The sequence below is a fragment of the Maylandia zebra genome, linkage group LG14 (genome assembly GCF_041146795.1).
Source record: "Maylandia zebra isolate NMK-2024a linkage group LG14, Mzebra_GT3a, whole genome shotgun sequence".
Taxonomy (NCBI): Eukaryota; Metazoa; Chordata; class Actinopteri; order Cichliformes; family Cichlidae; genus Maylandia; species Maylandia zebra.
The window spans coordinates 31217566-31238714 of NC_135180.1; the positions used below are offsets into that span (position 1 = coordinate 31217566).

At 40.4% G+C, this 21149-nt stretch overlaps 1 protein-coding gene across 9 annotated transcripts in view; it reads left to right on the forward strand.

Annotated features, from left to right (window-relative positions):
* The window catches only part of stard13b (StAR related lipid transfer domain containing 13b), a 63321-nt gene that overhangs the window by 31372 nt on the left and 10800 nt on the right, over positions 1-21149 (forward strand). For 5 of the 9 annotated variants that reach the window (XM_004560600.6, XM_004560603.6, XM_076873347.1 and 2 more), the window contains one exon: positions 20950-21021. In XM_004560600.6, coding sequence (XP_004560657.3) covers positions 20950-21021 — 72 coding nt within the window. The other 4 variants (XM_012921641.5, XM_012921643.5, XM_076873348.1 and 1 more) reach the window with 4 other exon arrangements.

Here is a 21149-nt window from a genome sequence, read left to right on the forward strand (position 1 = left end):
TATGAGGAAGTGGCACTTAATGGCAAAAGAGATGGAAACATTTACCACAATAGGCACAGTTTTGTTATTGGTATGTTATGGTATTTTTTTTGCTTCTTCTAAGACTGTGTTACATAATGTGGAAAATGTTTAATTTTTAGAGTACTCTGGGATCGATTTAAGTTAATAATTTCAAGGTCAGTTTTTGTTGCACTGGTTCTCTTAATGGCCCTGAGAGAATTGCGTCAGAAGTGAACGTCAGTCATCTGTGCAGTTGCCCGAGTGTACCGCCAGGTGCAGTAAAGTGACCACAATAGCGCCTTATGTGGGGAAAACCACATGAATGACAAAACAGCTCTGTCTTCACTGGTGGATTTGAAGTGCTGTAGTCATTCAAATGGAGACCAGATGTTTTTATGAGTGTGCGCACAGAGTTGCATATCAGATCTGATCCATGCTTGGCTCAGCTGTGAAGCCTGTTTAGGAACGTCACTGGTGCAGCAGCTGAGTTTGCCAGTGTCTGGATATCTGACACATTAATCTTGCATTCTTTTCCATATGCAGCATGTGAAGCTGCTTATGCAGACACTGAAGAATGAGGGGACAAATGCTGCATAGAGACCAGACCCAGATGTAGATGGCTGACATATGGGAATTGATTTGAATCATTTGTGAACTCTGTCTGAAAGTTTTTTCTTTTCTCTGTTTTTAGGGTGCTAGGTGCGGTACAAATTTCTATTTTTGGATATTTTCTTTTTTCAGTGTATATGTAGATAATGGTGCTAGTGAGGTACTCGATGGATTTGGTCTGTCAGCGAATAACTTATGATGTCACAAAGAACTTATGTTGCGACAAGTGTGTTTGCACCCTAAAATACTAACGAACTGGCTAAAAGTTTAGTTTAATTTTTTAAAAATAAATTATACAGTATCTTATATTATGAAGATACATTTAAGGCCATTCTGCAGCAAACAAATTTAAACCAAAGCTTTAATAAGCCTTATCAACACCTCTGAGATTAATGTGTGTTCATTACATATTCAAACAAAGAGATGTGAGCTGCCAGCCTATGTAGATAAGTTTAAATCACAAACTTTTTTTTCATTATAAGGTGACAGTCCAAGGTTATGACTTTGAGACTTTGAGCCTTTGTCCAAATCCTAGACATTAATTAAACCTCTTAAACTGAATTTTTGTTGGCAAAGCAGAAATTTTCAAACTGAAAGTTTAGCTTTAAGTCAAATGCCTGATTTGATTTGTTTGGCTTATTTAGGAGCTTTGGAGTAAGTTGTGTTGCAGCCTTAGAAGTCAGCCGTAACAGTATTTTATTTGACATTTAGGTGTTGAAACTGAATTCTGTGGAGGAATACAAATATACAAGATTGCCTGTATTGTACAGTACTGTGACGCATCTATTACAGCTCTTAAAAGTGTTAAAATATTTGGTTTATTTATAAACTGAGGGTTTAGTGGTTTTCTCTGTCAATCATCACTTTAGTAAGTTGAGACGTTCTTGATCTATGTGTCCAGTTCTGATAGATTGTGGAGACATAGGCATCCTGGAATAAATAAATCCTGGATACTTTGGTCTGCTTCCTTATTTCCCAAGGGGTTGCCACAGCAGACAGATCTGCACGTTTGATTTGGTACAGACTTTACACAAGTAAGCCTTCTTAAAACCTCCAGTTTATCTGGGTATGGCATTGGCATTAGGGCTATCTAAGCCAGAAATCGGGTTTTTGTGTGTCCCCCAATCTTGAACTGGGGATCATTTGCAGATTATGCCTGGTGTCTAAACCCACAAATATTCCTTCTGTACTTAGCTTTAGAGCTCAAGCTTCAAATCCAGAAAACAGTTGTTCTTTTTTAGAATCACACCTGGCTGATGGGTATGCTAGATATTTGTTTAAGTGTCAATAAGCAGCTTTGAGCAACTGTCCTCCTGTCGTAATTTTATCTGGAAATTTTACCCCCAGCAGAAGCAAAACTTACAATTAACAAGCCAATGGTGAAATAATTGGTTTGTAGCATTTATATTGTTAAATTAACTCCCAATGACAAATATAGGCATGAAGTCTTGCTAAAAACAAAAAAAAAGCATCCAAGAGCTGAAGCGAGTTAAAAAGTTTAACCACCTCATCATATAGAGCTCAACTGGTCTTGCAGTATTTGAGCGTGATGATCATGCAGAGCTGAGTTCAGCAGTCAGAAATGTGGTGGCTCATGAAGTGGAAATCTTCTGTCACACTAGAGTTATTCTTAAAACTTAGCCACAGGAAACATAGCCACACCAGAAGCAAGACTGCCCAGTCCAGAATACATGTGTCTGCTGCTGAATAAAACCACATCAGACTAACGTCAACTAACTCAAGATGATTCAGAATACAAGTTCCCCTTTTGTAATCACACATGGCAGAAAGTGAGTGGAAAGCAATGAAAGTTTGACATGTATTAAAAGTCTGCATTATGGCTTGGGCCTAATAATGAAGTGTGATACTGCTGCTATATGTGAACTGGACATGATTCAAACCCAGTATCACATATATCTATTTTTTTCTTTATGGGGTATATAAACAATAAAAATCCACTTTGTGACATGGTAGCTATGTTGACAGAGCCTCTGTATGTTTTTGTGCATCTGTAATGCGAGTCTGGATTCCTGTTGTCATGTGGTATAGCAGTTGAGCTCTGAAACCCAGACAGTGGCGTGTTGAAACAAGTTTGATAAGGGCTGGAGTCACTGCGCTCCCTCTAAGGACAGACCACAGCCATTTCATCATGGCTTGCGGCATAAAGTTAAACACAAGGACATCTCTGAGTACACAGAAGATGTTGTAGCTCTTTCACGATCACCGCTCAGGTATTTGAGCATGGACGGAGACGGTGACACCATTAATCTCATTCACTGTCATTTACAAGATTGATTCTGTAATGTGATACGTATGATGCACTCGGTGATATACATCGTCTAGACAAAAGGGAAGAGAAATATGCAGAAATGTTTGCCCTCATTTTTTGCATCTAACACTTTAAGCCATTCTTTCACAACATGAATGAATGCAGGTGTTTGTGTGTGCGTAAAAAGAGGGAAAAAAAAAAAGAGTCGTCACCCAATGAAATCATCTGAATGGTGTCGCACCATCACCTAGTGCTTTTAAAAAAGCGAGAGCCTTGTATTAAACATGCCACTTGAGGGTGTGGGGAGGGCCATTAAACCCGGGAGAAGTTTATGAAAATGTGAAGCGGGCTCTGAAGTGTGCTGCTGAATTGTGGTCTTTGTGAGCTTAAGCTAGGGTGGATTATGCCAGCTAGTGAGAGGAACAGACAGGGGCTGTGTTTAACTTGGTCGCTTGCCTATTTCTGCTCTATTCACGTGTGTGGCGCCATGCTCACACTAAACAGACAAGCCTGTATGCTGAGGCCGGGACAGTCACTGGGAGAGTGGCAGGGGCCTTGATTGGCACTGGGTGTGTCTGCTGGTACCAAAGCATATTTCAGGTATTAGAAGGCTGTTATTTTATGGTGTAAACTGGCTGACAGAAGTGGACTTTAAAATCATAAGAATATATGATTTAGTTTGCCATTCCAAATGGAGTAAGTGACTTGCTTTTGAAAATATTTGAGATGTTTTTTTTGTTTTTTTTTTAGCTTAGAGGAGATTCATTTTTGGTTTTACTTGTAAAACCTGAAAAGAAGGCGGAGTCAAAAATCCAACCTTGTAACGCCGTTTTTATGCTGAGCTTTGTTTAGTTTCTGGAGGATATGTTTGGGATATTTTCCACAAAAAATAATCCAAATGAGATGTGTTTGCAATACTGGAAATAATAAGCCATGTGGAGTTGCCTGGATAGAGCACAAATAAAGTGAATGCACCGAACTGTCACCTACACTGCCCATACATTGGTGCAATCTAGCAGTTTCAAAGAGCGGCTAATATCTGATCCCACTGGGATAGGACATTTACCTTTTCACAAGCTTCTAAAAAGCTTTAGGATTGCAGGGGATGTGTTGCTCTGTCATTAGTAAGCATAAGGGAATCACAAAGAATGTGTTTAAGGGAGCATGTGATTGTTTATCTTTATTTTAATGCATTGTACATTGATTTAGCTGTTACTTTGTTACTGTCCTGGAATGTCTTACAAGAAAATGAGCTTGCGGAGTTGCATATGAATAAATAAACAAATAAATGGGGGCGAGAGGGGGATTATATGCAAAAATAAGTTGTAATAAGTTGTAGCGATTGTCCCATAAATACCTAATTTTTCCTTTTGCTCTACACAGCTTTATTTAAAGTCACAGTTTGATAGATGTCTGTTGGTCCATGGCAGAAAATGGAAAGTCATTAAGTCTTTGTGTACCAGCTACAACAGCTGCAATTATGAGGAACTATTACATGATAATCAGTGTTGGGACTAACGCGTTATTAAGTAACGCGTTACAGTAACTACGTTATTATTGTGGTAACGAGCACGGTAACTAGTTATTATGCCAAAATCAGGAACGCGTTACTCGTTACTGGGATTTAGATAGGGTCGTTACTCGTTACTTCGTGTGGTGGCATCGCGGAGTTTCCACAGATTCAGTAACATTAGCAAGTGGTGGAGGCAGCAGGTGGATGAAGGAAAAGGGACGCAGAAGGAAAAGAGACCCGAGGCGGCCGCCGGTCCAAGTGTGAACTGAACTTCAGGTAAGAAGTTATGACCTGCAGTCTCTCTGGGTCAGATATAAACCAAGCTTAGGTGGAGTTTATTTTCGTTATTCTGACTTTTTCCGTACTGCGTGCTAGCTAGCATGACGGAGTTTCTACACAGCTGGGTGGTGCTATGAAGTTAATGATGTTGAACCTTATTTTGTTCATAAGTTATTAGAGTTGCCAGCCGTCCCGTCTGGTATTCAGAGAAAATATTACGCGTTTCTTATTGAGGTGAAAAGGAACAGTTTGTCCCGTAATTCAGCTACAATGAAAAAGGCACAAAGCTGGAGTTATTCTGTGTCTTTACGCTGCACAGCTGCCTCTTCTTCTCTCATTCTCCCCCCTCCCTCTCCCGTTTCTACTTCAATCATGAAAACTGATCAATGATCAGCTGATCGGCTCTCTTGTTTGTTTATCGCCCACTTTGCGCCGAAAGAGGAAACCAGCGGATGTCGCGCTAAACAACAGCAGCACGTTTAAGCTTGATCAGCTGTTGTTAGAATTTATTTAATATTAATTTCTAGTATCAGCTGATGTTTGCTGGAGCCACAGCTGTAAAAAAAAAAGCTGCTGGTCATGATATGGTTTGGTTATCTGGTGAGAGGGAAACATGAAGATGAAACCAGGAGATGTCCTTACTGGATCATCAGAGCTGAGCAGGTGATGGAGAAACAGGTTTACCTTTTAGGTGACATGAATGAGTTGAAGGGAAGTTATGAACTGTTTCTGAGAGACAAATAACCCCAGGATCCTTTTTTAGGTAGCTGACAGCTGGTAACTGTGCAGGTGCGGATCTAGCAAAGTGTGGCCAAGGGGGCATGTAGGGCATTAACAGGGAATGGGGGGCACAAAGAAATACTTTCTTTCTTATTCTCATTTAAAATGTCTAGCTTTTAAAAAATAATTATCTGAATCTTACAACAAACGATTGATAGATTGATGCATATATACCATCAAAACAGTGAACATCACTGTCACAACAGTGTTTGTTTTCATTCAAAGGCTTTATGATTTTTCCTATAATGGTGGGCCAGTTTCTAGTCAAAATGCCCGGGCCAATTTTCTGTCCCAGTCCAGCCCTGTATGCAGCTCATCTGCAGTCTGGTGTTACCTACATCTTCCTATTCAGAAGGCAGAATTTCTGAGTTCTGAGTACAATCGAAAGCACCACGACTGCAGTTTTTGTGTTGGATGTAAAAGGCGCACATGACTCTGTGACGTAGGCTAGAATCATGGCAGCAGTCAATGACGGTCCAGGCGTGGGATTTCTCTCGTGGAAATATGCACGTTATCATATCCTTTCTATTGGTAGGTGGCACAGTGCACTTGTGGCAAGTAAGCAAGCTAGAAGACTGGCAAAGTTATGGAAGAAACACATTAACAAGAGAATTCTGAGTAAAACCAAAGTTACTTTCCCTAGTAACTAGTTACTTTGAAAGTAACGAGTAACTTGAAGTAACTGAGTTACTTTTGAGAGAAGTAACTAGTAATGTAACTAAGTTACTATTTTAAAGTAACTTACCCAACACTGATGATAATAGTCAGATTGTACAAAAGTGAGACTAAACATTATTGTGTCAGGGAGATGGAAGCCTTTAATTTTGATCATCAGAACTGATTAAAGTACTTGCTGGAGATTGATCTTTACTTTTCAGTTTAGTAAAGTGGAATTAGGTCAGTCGTGTTCCAACTCCAAGCTATTTTTCCTGTGAGTAGCTGACACTTTATAGGCAGCCTACTGAGAGCACTTCCTGTGACTGGCTGTTATGAGAGGCTGTTATGTGGTGGGTGTGGGTGAGCAGAAATGAGACTTCTCAAATGAAGAACAACTTCTCGCTCTCATTCCCGTTCCGTAGTTTTCTCGAAAACGACACCAAGAATTTCTCGTGCAGTAAATTTGGTGCCTGTGTGACCTGCAACAGCACAAGTATTGTTCTAGCACAGGGAGGGTCTGAAAGCCACTATTTTTGTAAGCCCTCCCAAACCCCTCTTCATCCTCTCCTGCTCTCCTTACTCAGTTCATAGGCATTCCAGTGGTATTTATATTTCCCTCCAGAGCAGGGGGAAGTTGACAAGTATTCACACAGACATTGGATTCAGCTCAGAAAGGTGGGCAGTACTCCCACTGCCTGCTTGCAATTGGTTTCATTGTGGTCACATGGCCTGCAGAGACAGGCTGAAGTGTTGGCACTCCTCCCCCCATAGCCTCCGCTGTGCCCTCCCTCTCTGCTCACTTTAGGCTTTTCACGCATGTATGTGAAGTTTTCTGTTGGTCAGACCCTGTGTGGTTGAGTGTTTATCAGCCAGGGGATAGGGGCTTATTACAGTTATGTTTTGGGAGCTTCCCGAGTCCACGGCCAGTGAGTGCCTCGGGAGTATGACCCCTGAGACTCAGGATATATACCTGAGAATGGACCATCACCGCAGACGCTCTGGCTACAGGTTGGGCAGGATTATTGCCAGGCAGCAACTACTCAAGAAGATTGCTGGAGGTAGGAGGCTTGTTAGGACAGAAGTGACAGTTCAGACAATTATTCAATTCTTTTGGTTGTTTGGTTTTTGAGTGAATTTGTCATTTTTCCAGGATTGAGAGGAATACTGACTAAGCGAGGTGGTAGTCAAAACATGGAGTGAATAAGTTCTGTCATGTGTTTGTGAATATGAGGCTGTGATTGCAGGATGATATGTTGACAAAGTAGTGTCTTGTTTTGATTGGGATAAGCTGATTGTCTTTTTCATATCAGTTTGTATCTCTATTGGTTTCTCACTTATTTCTAGATAAAAGTGGAATTCAGTGTTAACAGCCTTTTTAAGACACATGTACAGGACACCCGGAAACAGGGTGTGCTTGTGTGTATCGCTGCAGAAGAGAAAAAAAACTTGACCTTTAGCCAACAGGTAGTCAAGGGTGCAGAGGTGTTAAATAATTGGTATTGACTGACTATAACAAATACAGATAGGTGATAATCAATAGGGTCAGTTATGTAAGAAGAGCTGGGCCCACAGTGTAAACACAATACATCAATGAATGTCTTGACTTGACAGGTTTACAAGCACTCCGTTCATTTAAAGATTGCTGCTTGTAACCAGGTGAGCCCTTCGCCTTCAGCTTCCTCCGGGGCCTCTAACCTCTTTCCTTTGTCTTTAAATACCTGGAGACTTAAATCCATTCCCCAGAGGCCAAGAAAGGGCATGTATAACAACAAAGACAACTAAATACTACGACTCCCGCTCCCTCATGCAGGTGTGAGCACTCTGCCGCTGGATCAAAGGGTGGCTGCATTTCATAACATAAGCTTCATTGCTAAGAAACTTTGGTCATCAGATGGTAACGTACAGCATAGTTCTCCTCTCAGTCACAGTAACAAGAGCGTGAGTCAGATAATGCAGCCTTGTGTGGATAATATTTTGTATCGCCGCAGAGGCAAGGGCAAAACACAAGGCTTGTTTTTGATTGTGATGATGTAAAAGATGCACAAAGGGTGCTGTTGGGTGGATTTCCCAGTACTGCGTGTGTGTACGCCTGTTTTCTGGTGGAAATCTTTATGATCTGGTGTGTACTGACGTGTGGCGTCATGTAACCAGACGTGTTGTTTTCAGATCACAGATGTCTAGGTTGACAGCAAACCAACATTGTGGGTCATCTATGACAAGGACAGAAAACATGTATGTTTAAAGTGCAATGTAAGATGCTTTTATTCAAGTTAAGTCATTTTAATAACAGGGTTTCTTTTTATGGGAGATCTTATTTGTCATGTTTTTGAGGAGTAGCTTGGAATTTTTAGTTGGAACCAGTGTTTTGTCACAATTAAGCAATTTTCCTGCTGTGACTTTAAAAAAAAAAAACTTTAAAAAAAATCTAACCAAAAAACAGTGATAAACAACTAAAATGCTTCTTAAAGGAAGTATCAGTTGTGTATCATCTTGTGCTCTTACACCAGTCTGAAGTGCTGAAGCTAACAGTGAAGTGGTATTTTAAAGCACTGGCTACAGAGCCACCGAATTGATCTTTGTGTATTGGCAGTAGCTGCTGCATTCCAGCTGGTCGGCCCTGTTGACACAGCAGGTTGAAAGTGAGTGTGGGTCATGGTGATGGGCAGCATTACTCATGTATTGTTTCATTCCAACATTCCAGGGACGGCCGTTCGATCTTAGTCACGTTTCCGATTAGATGACATTTCAAGGTATCCTGAGCTATCTGCGTGGGATCCTCCTCAGTCCTTTAAGTTAAGGTATCGTTAGTTGTTACTCTCGAAATATTCTGTCTTTCCAGCTTGGAGAGTAGATGGATGTGCACGCACAGCTGTGTGAATTAAGATGAGAAAAAAAAGGTATGTTGGCTGATTCCAGATCTGAAGGGGTCTGTATATTACAGCAGGAATGCGTCTCTGTCCTTGAAAATATTTCTGAGATTTCAGAAGAGTATCCCACATGCGATTACTCTGGAGGGCTTACAGTCTGTCTGCAGCTTTTTGCCCTCTCCCTCAAATCCTCCCTGCTCAACCCTTGCCTGGATTCTCAGAATTTCTGCATCTGTTTGTTACTATTCATAGGGCAGAGATACATACAGTACATCATACATTTAAACAGCCATTTGTGTCCAGGCACTGCACATAGTCTCTGGACAAGAATGTGTCGATTTTTTGTACTGTTGTTCTTGTTTAAAAAAAGAAACGACCTTTATTACTGACATTTGAATGATACATTTAGTCTTCTACCACAGGTCGGTACTAGCCACATTTATTTTTGCATGCACATATGTCTTACGTTAAAAGGGATGATTTTCATCTGTTTTCCTATAAACTCGGCCAGACTATCATGAAACTTGACTGTTCATCGATTGTTCATGGACCATTTTTTCCTCTGTGGAAGCATTCCTGTTTTATCATGGAAAACTTCTGGAAGCTTCATCTTTGCTGGAAATGTTTGCTCCAGCAAAGATGAATTTCCAGCAACATTGCTACATTTTCTCGCTTACTGTGTTGGGGCCTTTTCCTAAGTGAGGGGCTGTTGTGTTTTGAACAAGAAGCTCTGTCCAGTGTGACCCTTCCATGGCCTTTCTTCATGCCTTATTGACCTTGGCGCAGGCAGCGGGCTCCAATCTCTAGCCTGGAAAGGCCGTTAGTGCTTTCCTTCATAGCTGAGGACAAATCCTGCTCCTTTTAATATGACAGAAGTTACTGAGTGGCAGCTGTGTGCATATCAGTGAATCTGCATCTTTTCTTTTGCTACCATGGCTGTAAGGCTCCTACTTAATTGTGCTGTCAGCTACATTAGTACTTATGTCGCCACACAGCAACACTTGGTAAACACCAAGTGTTTGCTTTTTTTATCAAGGTTTCATGACAAGGTTTATATTTTCTGTAAAGTTTAAATGATTAAAAGAGATAAGTTACTGAGGCAGAAATATTTGAGTGGGATAATGTGTGTACTGCTTGCAGATTTTTAAGTAGTTAGCATAGAGGAGACAGGACCACTTAAGCTTTTTAAGAGGACAAGCTGCACCGTCTGTTCTTCCTCCGACTGGAAGATGGTTTGAAAACTGCATTGGAAATGGGTTTGCATTGTTCTGTCTTTTGAGAAGTTGTATCAGTAGAAGGGGCTCCTCAAAGTAAGGAATCCAGTGAGACCATGCCCTGTCCCTGTCAAGGCTCCTCTGCCAAAGCACTGCATTATTCATCAGCGGTCTGCTACAACATGTGGCGCGTTTGATGAACTGAGTGTGAAACAAATATAACTGCTCCTTCTTTCAAATGAAAGTATGATGATAAGTCAAGATGTAGCCTTGCACATTGTTAACTTGGCTCCTTCAAGCCTGTTTATCTTTTATTCATGAGTTTCTGGGCTGTAGCTGAGAGTGCTATGCAGATTTTGATTGCTGCCTTAAGGGGGCAGTAAATAAAACTGACAGGGAGGGAAAAGCAATTTTGACAATGTGCTTAGCTGGTTGTCTACATCCAACATTACAGTCATCACACTTCAGATAATGAAATCTATGGCTTGTACTGTTGCAGTTTGTTCTGTTACATGATTACTAAAATTGTGTGTGTATTAGTTTAGGCATAACAATGCTATGTTCCAATCCATACCATGCTATTTCTAATTAAGTCTTAGCCTTTAGTGTTTTTGCACTTTGGTGTTTTTTGCAAAAGTGAAGCTGCTTAGCTGAGGAAAGAAATTCAGGATGTAAGCAAAGAGTCTTAAAAAGACTTTAAAAAGTTCTTCCTTTTTCACATTTTAATTGGCTGCGATAGTCAAAAGCTGCTAACTGACTGTCATGTGGTGTTGGACGTATTGTATAACTTCCCGTTTACCGAAAAGTGTGTTGAAATCTGTGTGATAGTTAAACATAGTAGTTAAGATGTAGATATATGTATGTATGTATATGAGTTTGGTCACATGCCAATGTGGTTTTATTCTCTGTATTGCTGTGGGTGTGAACATTTGAGGACAATGTGCTGCCTGTTCTTTCCAGGGTGTATGCAAGCTAGGATGGTACTCAAAAAGGTTAAGAATTTTAGAAAATTAATGTTCCAGTTGTTATACTTTTTATTGTAAATCCTGTTTTGCCATTTACATCTACGAAACCAAAAAGCTTTTTCCCCCCTCAAAGACTTTCTTCCTAATACCTGTTTAAAAAGTGTAAAGATAAATAGATTGTTAGTGTTCAACATTGTTTAAACAACCCTTGTTTCAGATTTTTGTCTCCCAATCCTCCTTTGTTGAACTGGCAAATGGAAAAAGGTCTGAATTTCAATGAAAACATCAGGCGTACACATTTTATTTCAGATATTATTTGAGTGTTAAATAATAGAGCACATATACACTTGAATAACAGAGCTATTTAAACTATAGCTCTACATGGTTCTTGTTGTAGATCCCACTGTTCCTAAGGTCAAAATGTACTGTGTACAGTTTGTTAGTTGGTGGAAATTTCTTGCTCTGTTGACTAAAAAACAGAGGGGGAAAAAACAAATGGTTAAGAATCTTGTAACTCTCAGGAACAAACTGGCTCACTCCAACCAACCTCTAACAAGTAAAGCAAACATCGCATTCATAAAGCTCTTTTGCAGATTCCCACTTTTTGCCTGTATTTGGCAAAGAGCAAAGAGCTCACATACTCTTTGCAAACTCCTTCTCCTGTGTGTGAATCAGTTGAGGCTGACAGCTGCCACATGTGTGGAGCTAATCATTTACTAGGTGCAGATTGAAGAAATGCCTTGGCTGCACTGTAACAGGAACACAAAGTCACATATTAACAGAAGTGCTTTGGAAAACTGCTCAGATGTTTTATATTCCACATGCCACAAAAAAATGCTGTACTGTTTTTACAGTGAATAGTAGATTTATTTTGGCTTGGTCTTGGTTAGAAAAGAGATTATATAGTCAGTGCCTTTAGGGGTCTGACCTTAAATTTCCACATTCCACATATATAAATGTATTTTGTATGGATGTGAAATAAAAAATATAGATAACTATGTATTATATAGTCCAAAATAATTGGTGATTAAAACACAGTGCTCTAAGTGCCAGAGTTTAACACTTGACTGACCTCTTGTGGTAGAAATGTGCATTACAAGTCATAGCTGGAAAAAAATGACAGAAGTGTAAAGGCAGCGCACATCCAGGTCACAGACATTCAGCCGCCGTCTCTCCTCTTTATAGGCTATTCAGCCCAGACGCCGACGGGCACAGATGAGAAGTGGTTTTACATTTTTAAGTTATTGTTCTGTGGGTAAGTGTACAAATGCTCTAATAGAGCAGAACAGTCACTTAACTCTATGGGTGGCTGGCAGTACTGGTAAACCAAAGCTGTACCTCGTCATACACAAAAGTTGTGCTGACAGTATGATCCTCTGTGCTGCCACTCACAAGTCTGTTTCATGAGTACATCAAGCTCCTGAGGAAATCTTGTAGCCACTCACTTTGAAGTTGTTAATTAGGACCAGCATCCCAACGGATGCTCCATGCTTTTATTGTGGAGGTCCTGAGAGGGCTTTCTCACGGTATGGGGCCCGTGCTCTGACATTGGCCCTCTCTCTACCCTCTGACTCTCCCAGGCCATTCCCAGAGAAGGAGGGAACCCTCCATAGTGCCCTCTGGGAACCTTTCCAAATGAGAGGAAGGAGGACCTAATAGAGCTCTGCAGGATCTGACTTCAGAAGGATTTCTTCAGGATGTTTTTTTCCTTTCTATGTTTGTCTTTACTCATTACTTCACTCATAAACTACACAGGATGTGTTAGTTTATACTAATTATCTCAAAAAGTTGATTCTGTTCATCTAGATGTAGCCTTTTCAGTGGGGGGAAACGTTTCGTCACTCATTCAAGCGACTTCTTCAGTCTCAGCTGACTGCAGGTTTCCCCAATCTTATAAACAGTACATTTGCATAATGACTGAAACTAGCACCACTGATGAAAAATGGGCTGTGAGGTCAGTTTCTTGATCATTAATATGCAAATTGTCACAAGCATTGATCAATGGTCATGGGAAGCATTCACAGAGAGTTGGGGAATGGCTGCAATGTGAAAGATGTACCCTTAGGCCCCCTCCTTGATTCAGAGATGCTCTTTCTCTTTTCACGAAAAAGGGCCTCCCTGACTCCCCGCTCAAACCAGCGTTCCTCCCTGTCCAGGATGTGTACATCCTCACCATTGAGAGTGGCCACTGGTTGCTTAGTGCTTCTGTGTTGTGCCATCCGCTTAGCCAGAGGTTGTTGGTTTCCCCGATGTATTAATCACAGTAATTCTCCTGGCACTTAATGGCGTACACAATATTACTCTGTTTGTGCCAGGCAACTGGATCCTTGGGGTGGACCAATTTTTGGTGCAGCGTGTTTTGGGGTTTGAAAATCACAGAGAAAATGTGCCTCAGGTGTTCCGATACTCCTGACTCATAAGGGCTCACTAAGGGTTTTCACTTAGGCAGCAGTTGTCCTTCTTCTCTTCTGGATCACCTGGAGCATTTTGGGATTTCCTTACCTGGATGATTGAGCATGCATCAAGACATTTATACTAATTAGCATCTGAATTTTTTTTTTTTTTTAATCTTTGTGGGTGCCACAACATTAGAAACATGTGTCATAAAGCTTCCAGTAATTCTATTTTCATGTTACTGTCAAGATTTCACCTGAGCTGCCTGAGAGTTTGTCAGTAATTCTTAGCAATTAGTAATTCTTCTTCACTGGAAAACCAAATTGTAGTGTTTACGTAGACTATCAAAGAGAATGGAGAATCAAGGCATGCACCCTATAGAATTTCACATAAAAGACAAGATGTATGGACTTTGAATGCAGATGCATCAAAGACCTACTGTATAAGAACTTGTTTAGTTTGTTTGTAGGACTAAAGTGTTACATTTAACTACATGGCCACATGGGAAACTGTAGGAGCTAACTGTAACAGAGCTGCCATAAAAGACGAGGAGGAGGGAGTCAACTAGAAGAGCCCTGACAGGAATCTTGCTGAGAGAGGGAAAAGGAAAAGAAAGAGGGGAGGTAGCAGACAGCTCCAAGGAGATGTTAGTGAAGAGAAAGTGGAGCTCACCGTAAGTCTGATAGGATTGCAGGCCTTACATCAGGACTGCAGGGAGCACATATGTCCACAGGTACAATAGCTCTCTAGGATCTGTTTCAACAAGCTATGCTTCCTATGTTGGCTTTAAAAAAAACCCCACAGTTTTGAAAAAGGAAAATTTATGAGAGCAGATAGCAACTCCTTGGTGCATGTTATTACTGCCCTGCCCATGTTATTAATCTTGCACTGTGTTTCTTATCTGTTGATAGAGTGAATAATTTCATCTGAAAACTAGAGCAATGATTAATCTATAAAGATCACTGTGGGTTGAGGAAATAGTCCAGGGTTTCAGGGACTTTTGCCTGCATGAAGAAGGAAATCAGCAAAAGCCAAAGCTGATACTTTTATCACAAAAGAAAGCAAATCCTTAAGAAAAGGGCCTCCACGATAGTTTTCAGAACACTTTAACATGCGTGGGAACGTGGCTTCAGTTCAGTGTCTGGAAGTGTTTAGCTTTCACATTGTCTCTTGGAAGTTGCTGCGTATGTATTTCACAGAAAGCTCGACTGATTGATTTCTCCTCTATTCAGAGCTATTGGCAGTAAAGTGGAGGTACATGGGGATCTGGAAATTACCATCCTTTCTAGAGTTTGGGGTCAGAGGTCCCTTCTGTAGTAAAAGACACTTCTGTTTAAGTGTCAGTTTGAAGCCATGTGCCAAAGTATCCTGTAGTGTGACCAAAGGGGAGGAAGCAGAACACCTGTCTGTGAAGCAGAAGTACACTTGACACTAACCTCAGTTTTTGCTATTTGCAAAGCAACCCCAGGGATTCAACATGTGATTGTTAGAACGTTTTCTCGAAACCAAGTCAATGTGAGACACTGTAACAGCCTGCCTGAAAACACTGTAGAGCTGATGGTTTGAACTTTGAAGACTTGGCTTGCTCAGAAGCCACGTGGCCCCAGCATCATACCCAGTTATTTGTCTTCTGGCTCTGACTCCCAGCCAGCAGGAATGGCTATCAGTTTACAGTTTGTGTCTGGGATCATCTGTAAATCCTCCATGGAAAGGCTGTTTGTGGCAGAGTGATTTTGAAAGCTTTCCCTTTTCTTTCTGACTGTTGACTTGGAACATAAACTGATATTTGCTTTTAGAAACCATTTGTAGTTATTTACTAGAGTTTAGCAATGTTTGGATTATCATGAATCGTGCCATTCCCGCATGATTTTCAAGTTGGAATTTTACTGAAGGTTTTTTTTTGTTGTTGTTGTTTTTTAAACCTACTGCTGACCAACACTGCACAGGAATGAGCGTATGTGAGTTAGCGTCTTGGTATTTAATTGTTGTCACTGTGCATTGTATTATCATTACTAGCTTGTGAATGCTGAAAAAGCTCTAATGGCTATTTCTAGACAAAAGGCAATATGAATGGTGAAAGAAAGCGAGCTGATGGGTTGTTTCCCCTGAAGATGAAAGAACCTTCTCTCTGGGTGTCCTTCAGAGGTGAAGGAGAGTGTTACCACAGCTGTGCTGCTCTTGTTTAAATTCAATACAGGACCTCAAGAGAAAAACACAGCCCAGATGACTTTTGACCCAGCAGGCTTTGGCAATGGTCAACAGCAGCAGATCCCTAGCTCACGTTGTTATGTTATTTACTCATTTTACTATTTAATCAATACGTGCTTGCTGTGAGTTTGTGTGTGTGTGTCTGCTGAGAAATGAAAAATGCTAAGGTTTATAACTTTTAACAGACAAAGAAAAGAATTAAAGCCCAAATGATGATGATAGATTAAAAGGCTGGTCTGTGGATCTAAGATTTAATTGTGAAACCTTGCATTTACACAGGTTCAGAATGCTAATGCCGCCTTGGCACCAGGTTTTTCTGGGCTCACACTGTGATTGTCCTAAAGTCTCTGTTCTTCAGGAGGCACCGAGATTTTTTTTATCCACTTTGTTACTGGAGACCTGTCGGCCAATGAAAGGATCTCTCCACAGGTCAGTGTGGACCACAGGGCAGAAGTTGGCCCAAGATTTGCACAGCTCATTTGTATTTGGGGACATTTTGCCTTGGTGTCTTAGCAACACAGCCAAAAGCTGATCATTTTAAACCTGCATCCTGTATCGACCGCAGGATAACAGGTCCCCTGTGTGCCCCACAGGATCAAATGAGGGGGTGGAGGTCCCTGGATGATTCAACATTGGCTCTCTGTAATTACTTGGCCTGTGGAGCCATCTAGCTCATGTGCCAATCAAGAACAAAGTCAAATCTGCAAAGGTACTCTGTTGTCACTCAATACGAGAGAAACAAAGTCTCTTGAATTTGACTAGTATTCTTTATTTCACTATCTTGGTAGTTTATCAGTGATAATGTGAATGTTATAAACTGAAAGGCAGTTGTGATGTTAAGCAGTGGCACCTCCTGTTTCGCTGTGGCATATTGTGCTGAGGATATTGGAGTCTGAGGGACATGTAGAGCTTTGTTAATTAAGACCTTCTTTTGAAATAGGAAGGCTTTATTCCCACGGCATTAGGTGAATTGCATGGGGCAGCACACTATTAATCCACCTTGTGAATTGCAAGCATTTCCTTGAACTCTTCTGTTCTCTTCTTTTGCGCTTCCTGTTTGCTCCCCTGTACACAATTATAAGCTGTGAGACAGAAGGAATGTAAGGCTATTTTCAGCATGAAACATCAGATGTTGCGGTTTTGTTGCAGACTAGGAGAAGGACAGTGTGTTTCCCCTGGCTGTCTGTCTAGCCTTAGCTGACTCCACACAGTGAGTGGGTGTCTGTATGCAATTAGCATCATAAAGGAGAAGAGAGGCCTCACCTCTAGGCTTCCCAGGATGACGACACCTTCTAGTGGAATCTTTTTTTTTCCATATTGCTGGTTCTGTTTATCATTCTCCAGGTGTTCCTATAGACAGTCTCAGTACTCAGTTACAGTCTGAGTCATCTGGCTGATTCATTTTGTGGCACCGAAGTATGGAGGAGGCACATTTGTGTGGGCATACACAGATAGTAAATTAAACCGTTTGTTTGAGCGTTTTAAAGTTCTGCCATGCTCTTAGTGTCTTTGCTGTTAAATGATTTATTGAGGTAACTAAAGTGGAGGGACTCTGCCATTCTGTCTGTGCTTGAAGCTTTATACCCAGTCCTGGCCCCATTAGACCAGGAGAGGAAATGGCAGAAGTGTCACAGCGAGGCAGGCAGAGGGCAAGCGGAGTACATCTGGAATTCTACTCACATGATAGGAAATTATGGATGGATATGATATCCTTACGTAATCGCAGAGCCATGGAAAACCCTGATCATTTTAAAGTGGCTTTATCCGCATATTAAACCAATAGGTTTTCCTCATAAATCATAATTATGGGGATTTAATCAGTATAATGTAAAATTAGGCTATTGATGTATTGTACAGCCAATCCGGCCCCAGTGTCCTTCTGGATTTGATTTATAAAAACATTTGCTTATTTGATTCTTTCACTTTAAAAGATTTACATTGAACTCTAAGGTAAATTGAGTTGACTTTTTGCTTTTTTTAAACGTGTGTTTGTGTCAAAATATATTTTATTTAAAGATTTTATTTTTAAAAAATCGTGTTCTTTATGCATTTATTTACTTGAAACTACACTCTCACCATATCAGACGACTTTGAGTGTATTTGTTTTGTTTCAGACAGAGTTGAAACAGATTGACATATATTACTGTTAGGATGATGTTAGCGCAGTCTTGTGAGCCGAGGGGCTCAGCATGATTCACTGCTGCTGATTGCTGACAGTTTATGTCATGGTTTTCCCAGAGTTCAGCTGCCTACGTTTTTTCCATTTCATTGACCCGCTGTAACAACATCTGGAGTCTGTAAAAAACTTTCTTCCCTTTTGTTTGTTTAAGTTAAACTTTTCCCACATCACTTTTAACACTTCTTGGATGAAGTTTCGAAAAAAAAAACTGTAAAAGCTGACCTCGTGTAATCTGGACAGAAAACTGAGTGAGAGTCGAGAAACATCTTTTAGGAAATGGTAGGAAATTCTTAATTTTTAATTATTGAAATACAAGAGAGTCCAAGGATTCAGAGGCAATCTCCTCTGTTGGTTATAGCTTAGATGTTTGCCAAAAAATCTGCTGAGTGGGGTATAAAAGAGTTGTCGTGGGCAGAGCTGGATAGGAGGGTCGGGCAGTAGGAGCTGAAGGGGAAGAAGACGGGGGTGAATGTTCACAAGTCTGCCACAGAAAGGGGTGGGTTGAAGGAGAGATTTAGTGTTGGGACAGGCACATGGTAGTTGGGGGTAGACGGAAAGAGAAAGGGAAAGGAGCTGTGGATCTGAGTTCCAACTGGAAGCTGTGTTCAGACAGGGAGAGAGGGCAGGAATGTGGCTCAGTGTGGGAATGAAGATGCTCTGACATGCTGAGAGACACTCTTAAGATTTGATGGATATACCGGTATGAACCACTCTGGCTGTATGATGAAAACATCCCGTGAGTACATGATAATTTGTTACTGGCAGGAAACTACAGTGGTAGTTTGAAGTGTTTTGGAGAGTAGGCATATTAAGACGGATGCTTCACTGACGATAATTACTTATTAGACTAATGAATGAATGAATTTGTTCTTTTTATTTTAGATTGTTTTACAAAAGAGTATGAAAGGAAGAAGATTATAAAGGCTCAGGACAAAACAAAATAAAAACCCCAAAAGTTTTTGCTCATGTTGTTGCCAATCAATATTTATCAAAAGTTTGGGATGAGACTGTGGGACTACCCACCTAATTCTGTATCTAAACTAGGTTTTCTTTGGGCATTTTGTCACGTCATATCCATGCAATGAATTACATAACAGCTGGGTTTTTTAAAAATATATTTTTGGTAATGTTGCACAAAGAGAATGGTAAAGGAAGGACGCCCTCAGTTGCCACAGATGCTTGAGTTGTGCACAGCTTTTAACATTCAGAGCCATTGTGTCACAGCCAAACTGGGTTTCATCTCTTTGTGAAACTGTAATTTTATACTGTACACAGTTTTAAAGATGTGGGTTGTGGAGGGAAAACACAAGTTCTCATTTTTGGCATCATGCCCATCCAGCCTTTTATCCACAAGAGATTTCCTTAGAGAGAGGATGAGAGGACAGAATGTCTCAGTATCGTGTTACAGAATGCCAAACAGAGAGGAATTCCCAGCTCATGTTACTTGCTCCCAGTGGTCCAACCTGTGGCTGTGGGACACAAGAGGATCTGGCAGCGCTCTCACTATGAGCTACAGTTGAATAATACAGGCCTGATATTATCCCCCTAAGAGGGAAGGCTAGCTGTTTAGAAAACCTTTAGCTCCTGCTGATACAGGTGGGAACAGAGCAGAGTGGCTCCTGGACGCCTACACATGTTGACTTAACTGCTGGTTAAGGGGGTAAACAGCAGACCTTTTCTATCATCCAAGGACAGAGGGAACTGTTAATATTTATTCAGTTGCATGACCAAAGTCACTTTTTATAGATTTCTGGATGGAAAACAAGTAAAGCAGGACAGGTGAGTTCAGGATTATATCTGGAAAAACGTCCGATAGCTGTATATTCATTTAAACAATACAACTGCTGTAATTATGAAGTATAGTGTGATGAATGATGGTGTTTTATGTTTCAGTCGTATTTTGTCAGGCTCAGATAGGGCTTGGAAATAAGACTTCAGATGTAATGGGAGAATTGTTTGTCAGCCGCTGGCGCAGTTTATGCACGATTATTCTGGAATTAATATTTACTGTCTGTATTCTTCTTCAAATTGTGGAAAGGTTTTTGAACAATAACAACAAAAAACCCACCCTGAAACTGGTAAGAGCTGTTTAATAAATAGATTTAGGTAGATATAAAATCTGTGCTTCATATGTTTTATGTAAAATAATTTACCACAGAGTCAGTTAGGTTTCTAATGCTTAAAATGTACCTGTGGAGTGACTCACCATGATGTAAGGCATTGTTTGGTTATGTGTTTTTTTTGAAACTTTAAGAATTTTTGTTATAAATTAGTCTTTGGATCAGTTTGTTAATTATCGTGAGACAAACAGTAAAACAAAAAGCATTTTTCAGAACAACCAGAAGTTTAAAAACCTTAAGAAAAATGTTTTTATAGGAAACTGCAATAAACAGCAAATAATCTTCTTCAATGAGGACAAGTAGGCCTTTTTTCAACATAAAAAAGCTATAATAATCCTGCATTATTTCTCCTAACACATTCTTATAAATTCTGATGTTTATTGACTACAGTTTTACATTTCCTCTCCTAATGTAACGCAACCTATTTACTGTAGCACTGGTGTGTCAGACAGCATGTCTTGTGTAGGCGGTAAATGTCACCCAGCTCTATTAGCATTAATGGAAAGGCGCCAATGGTCTGTTTCCTCTCCTTGTCATCAGCAGAGACGTCAGGTCACCGGGACCAGTTTATGATCATGACTGGAGGGATCAATTATCACAAACTCTACTTGTTTGCTTTGCTCGGACTCTATTAAAGAGACATAGAGTGCTGATAAGGATCCTTTTACCCTATTTACATTTTGTCACTGTTTGTTTTATACATAATAGTATCTCTGGATTTACCCAGATCTGCTGTCTGTCCAATCTTAAGTCTGTTGTGCGTGTTGGAAAAAGGCGCAGGCTTGGTTTTGGTTTCACTTGAAAGCCCAGTTTCTTTGTCAAAATGAAAACTAACTCATGTAATGTGACTATATTTCACTTTTTATCTCAAACAACAAAATTTCTTGTATTTCAGAAATTGAGGCGAAAGAGGCATGTGATTGGCTGCGGGCAGCAGGATTTCCCCAGTATGCTCAGCTCTTTGAAGGTAAAAAAACAAAAAAACTCCTCCACACATTCACACATAACCAAAGGGTCGAAATGTTGACATTGAAGGGAAAAGGGTTAACAAAGTAGAACAGCAATAAAAGGCTTCTGTAAGGAACTAAAAAGGGC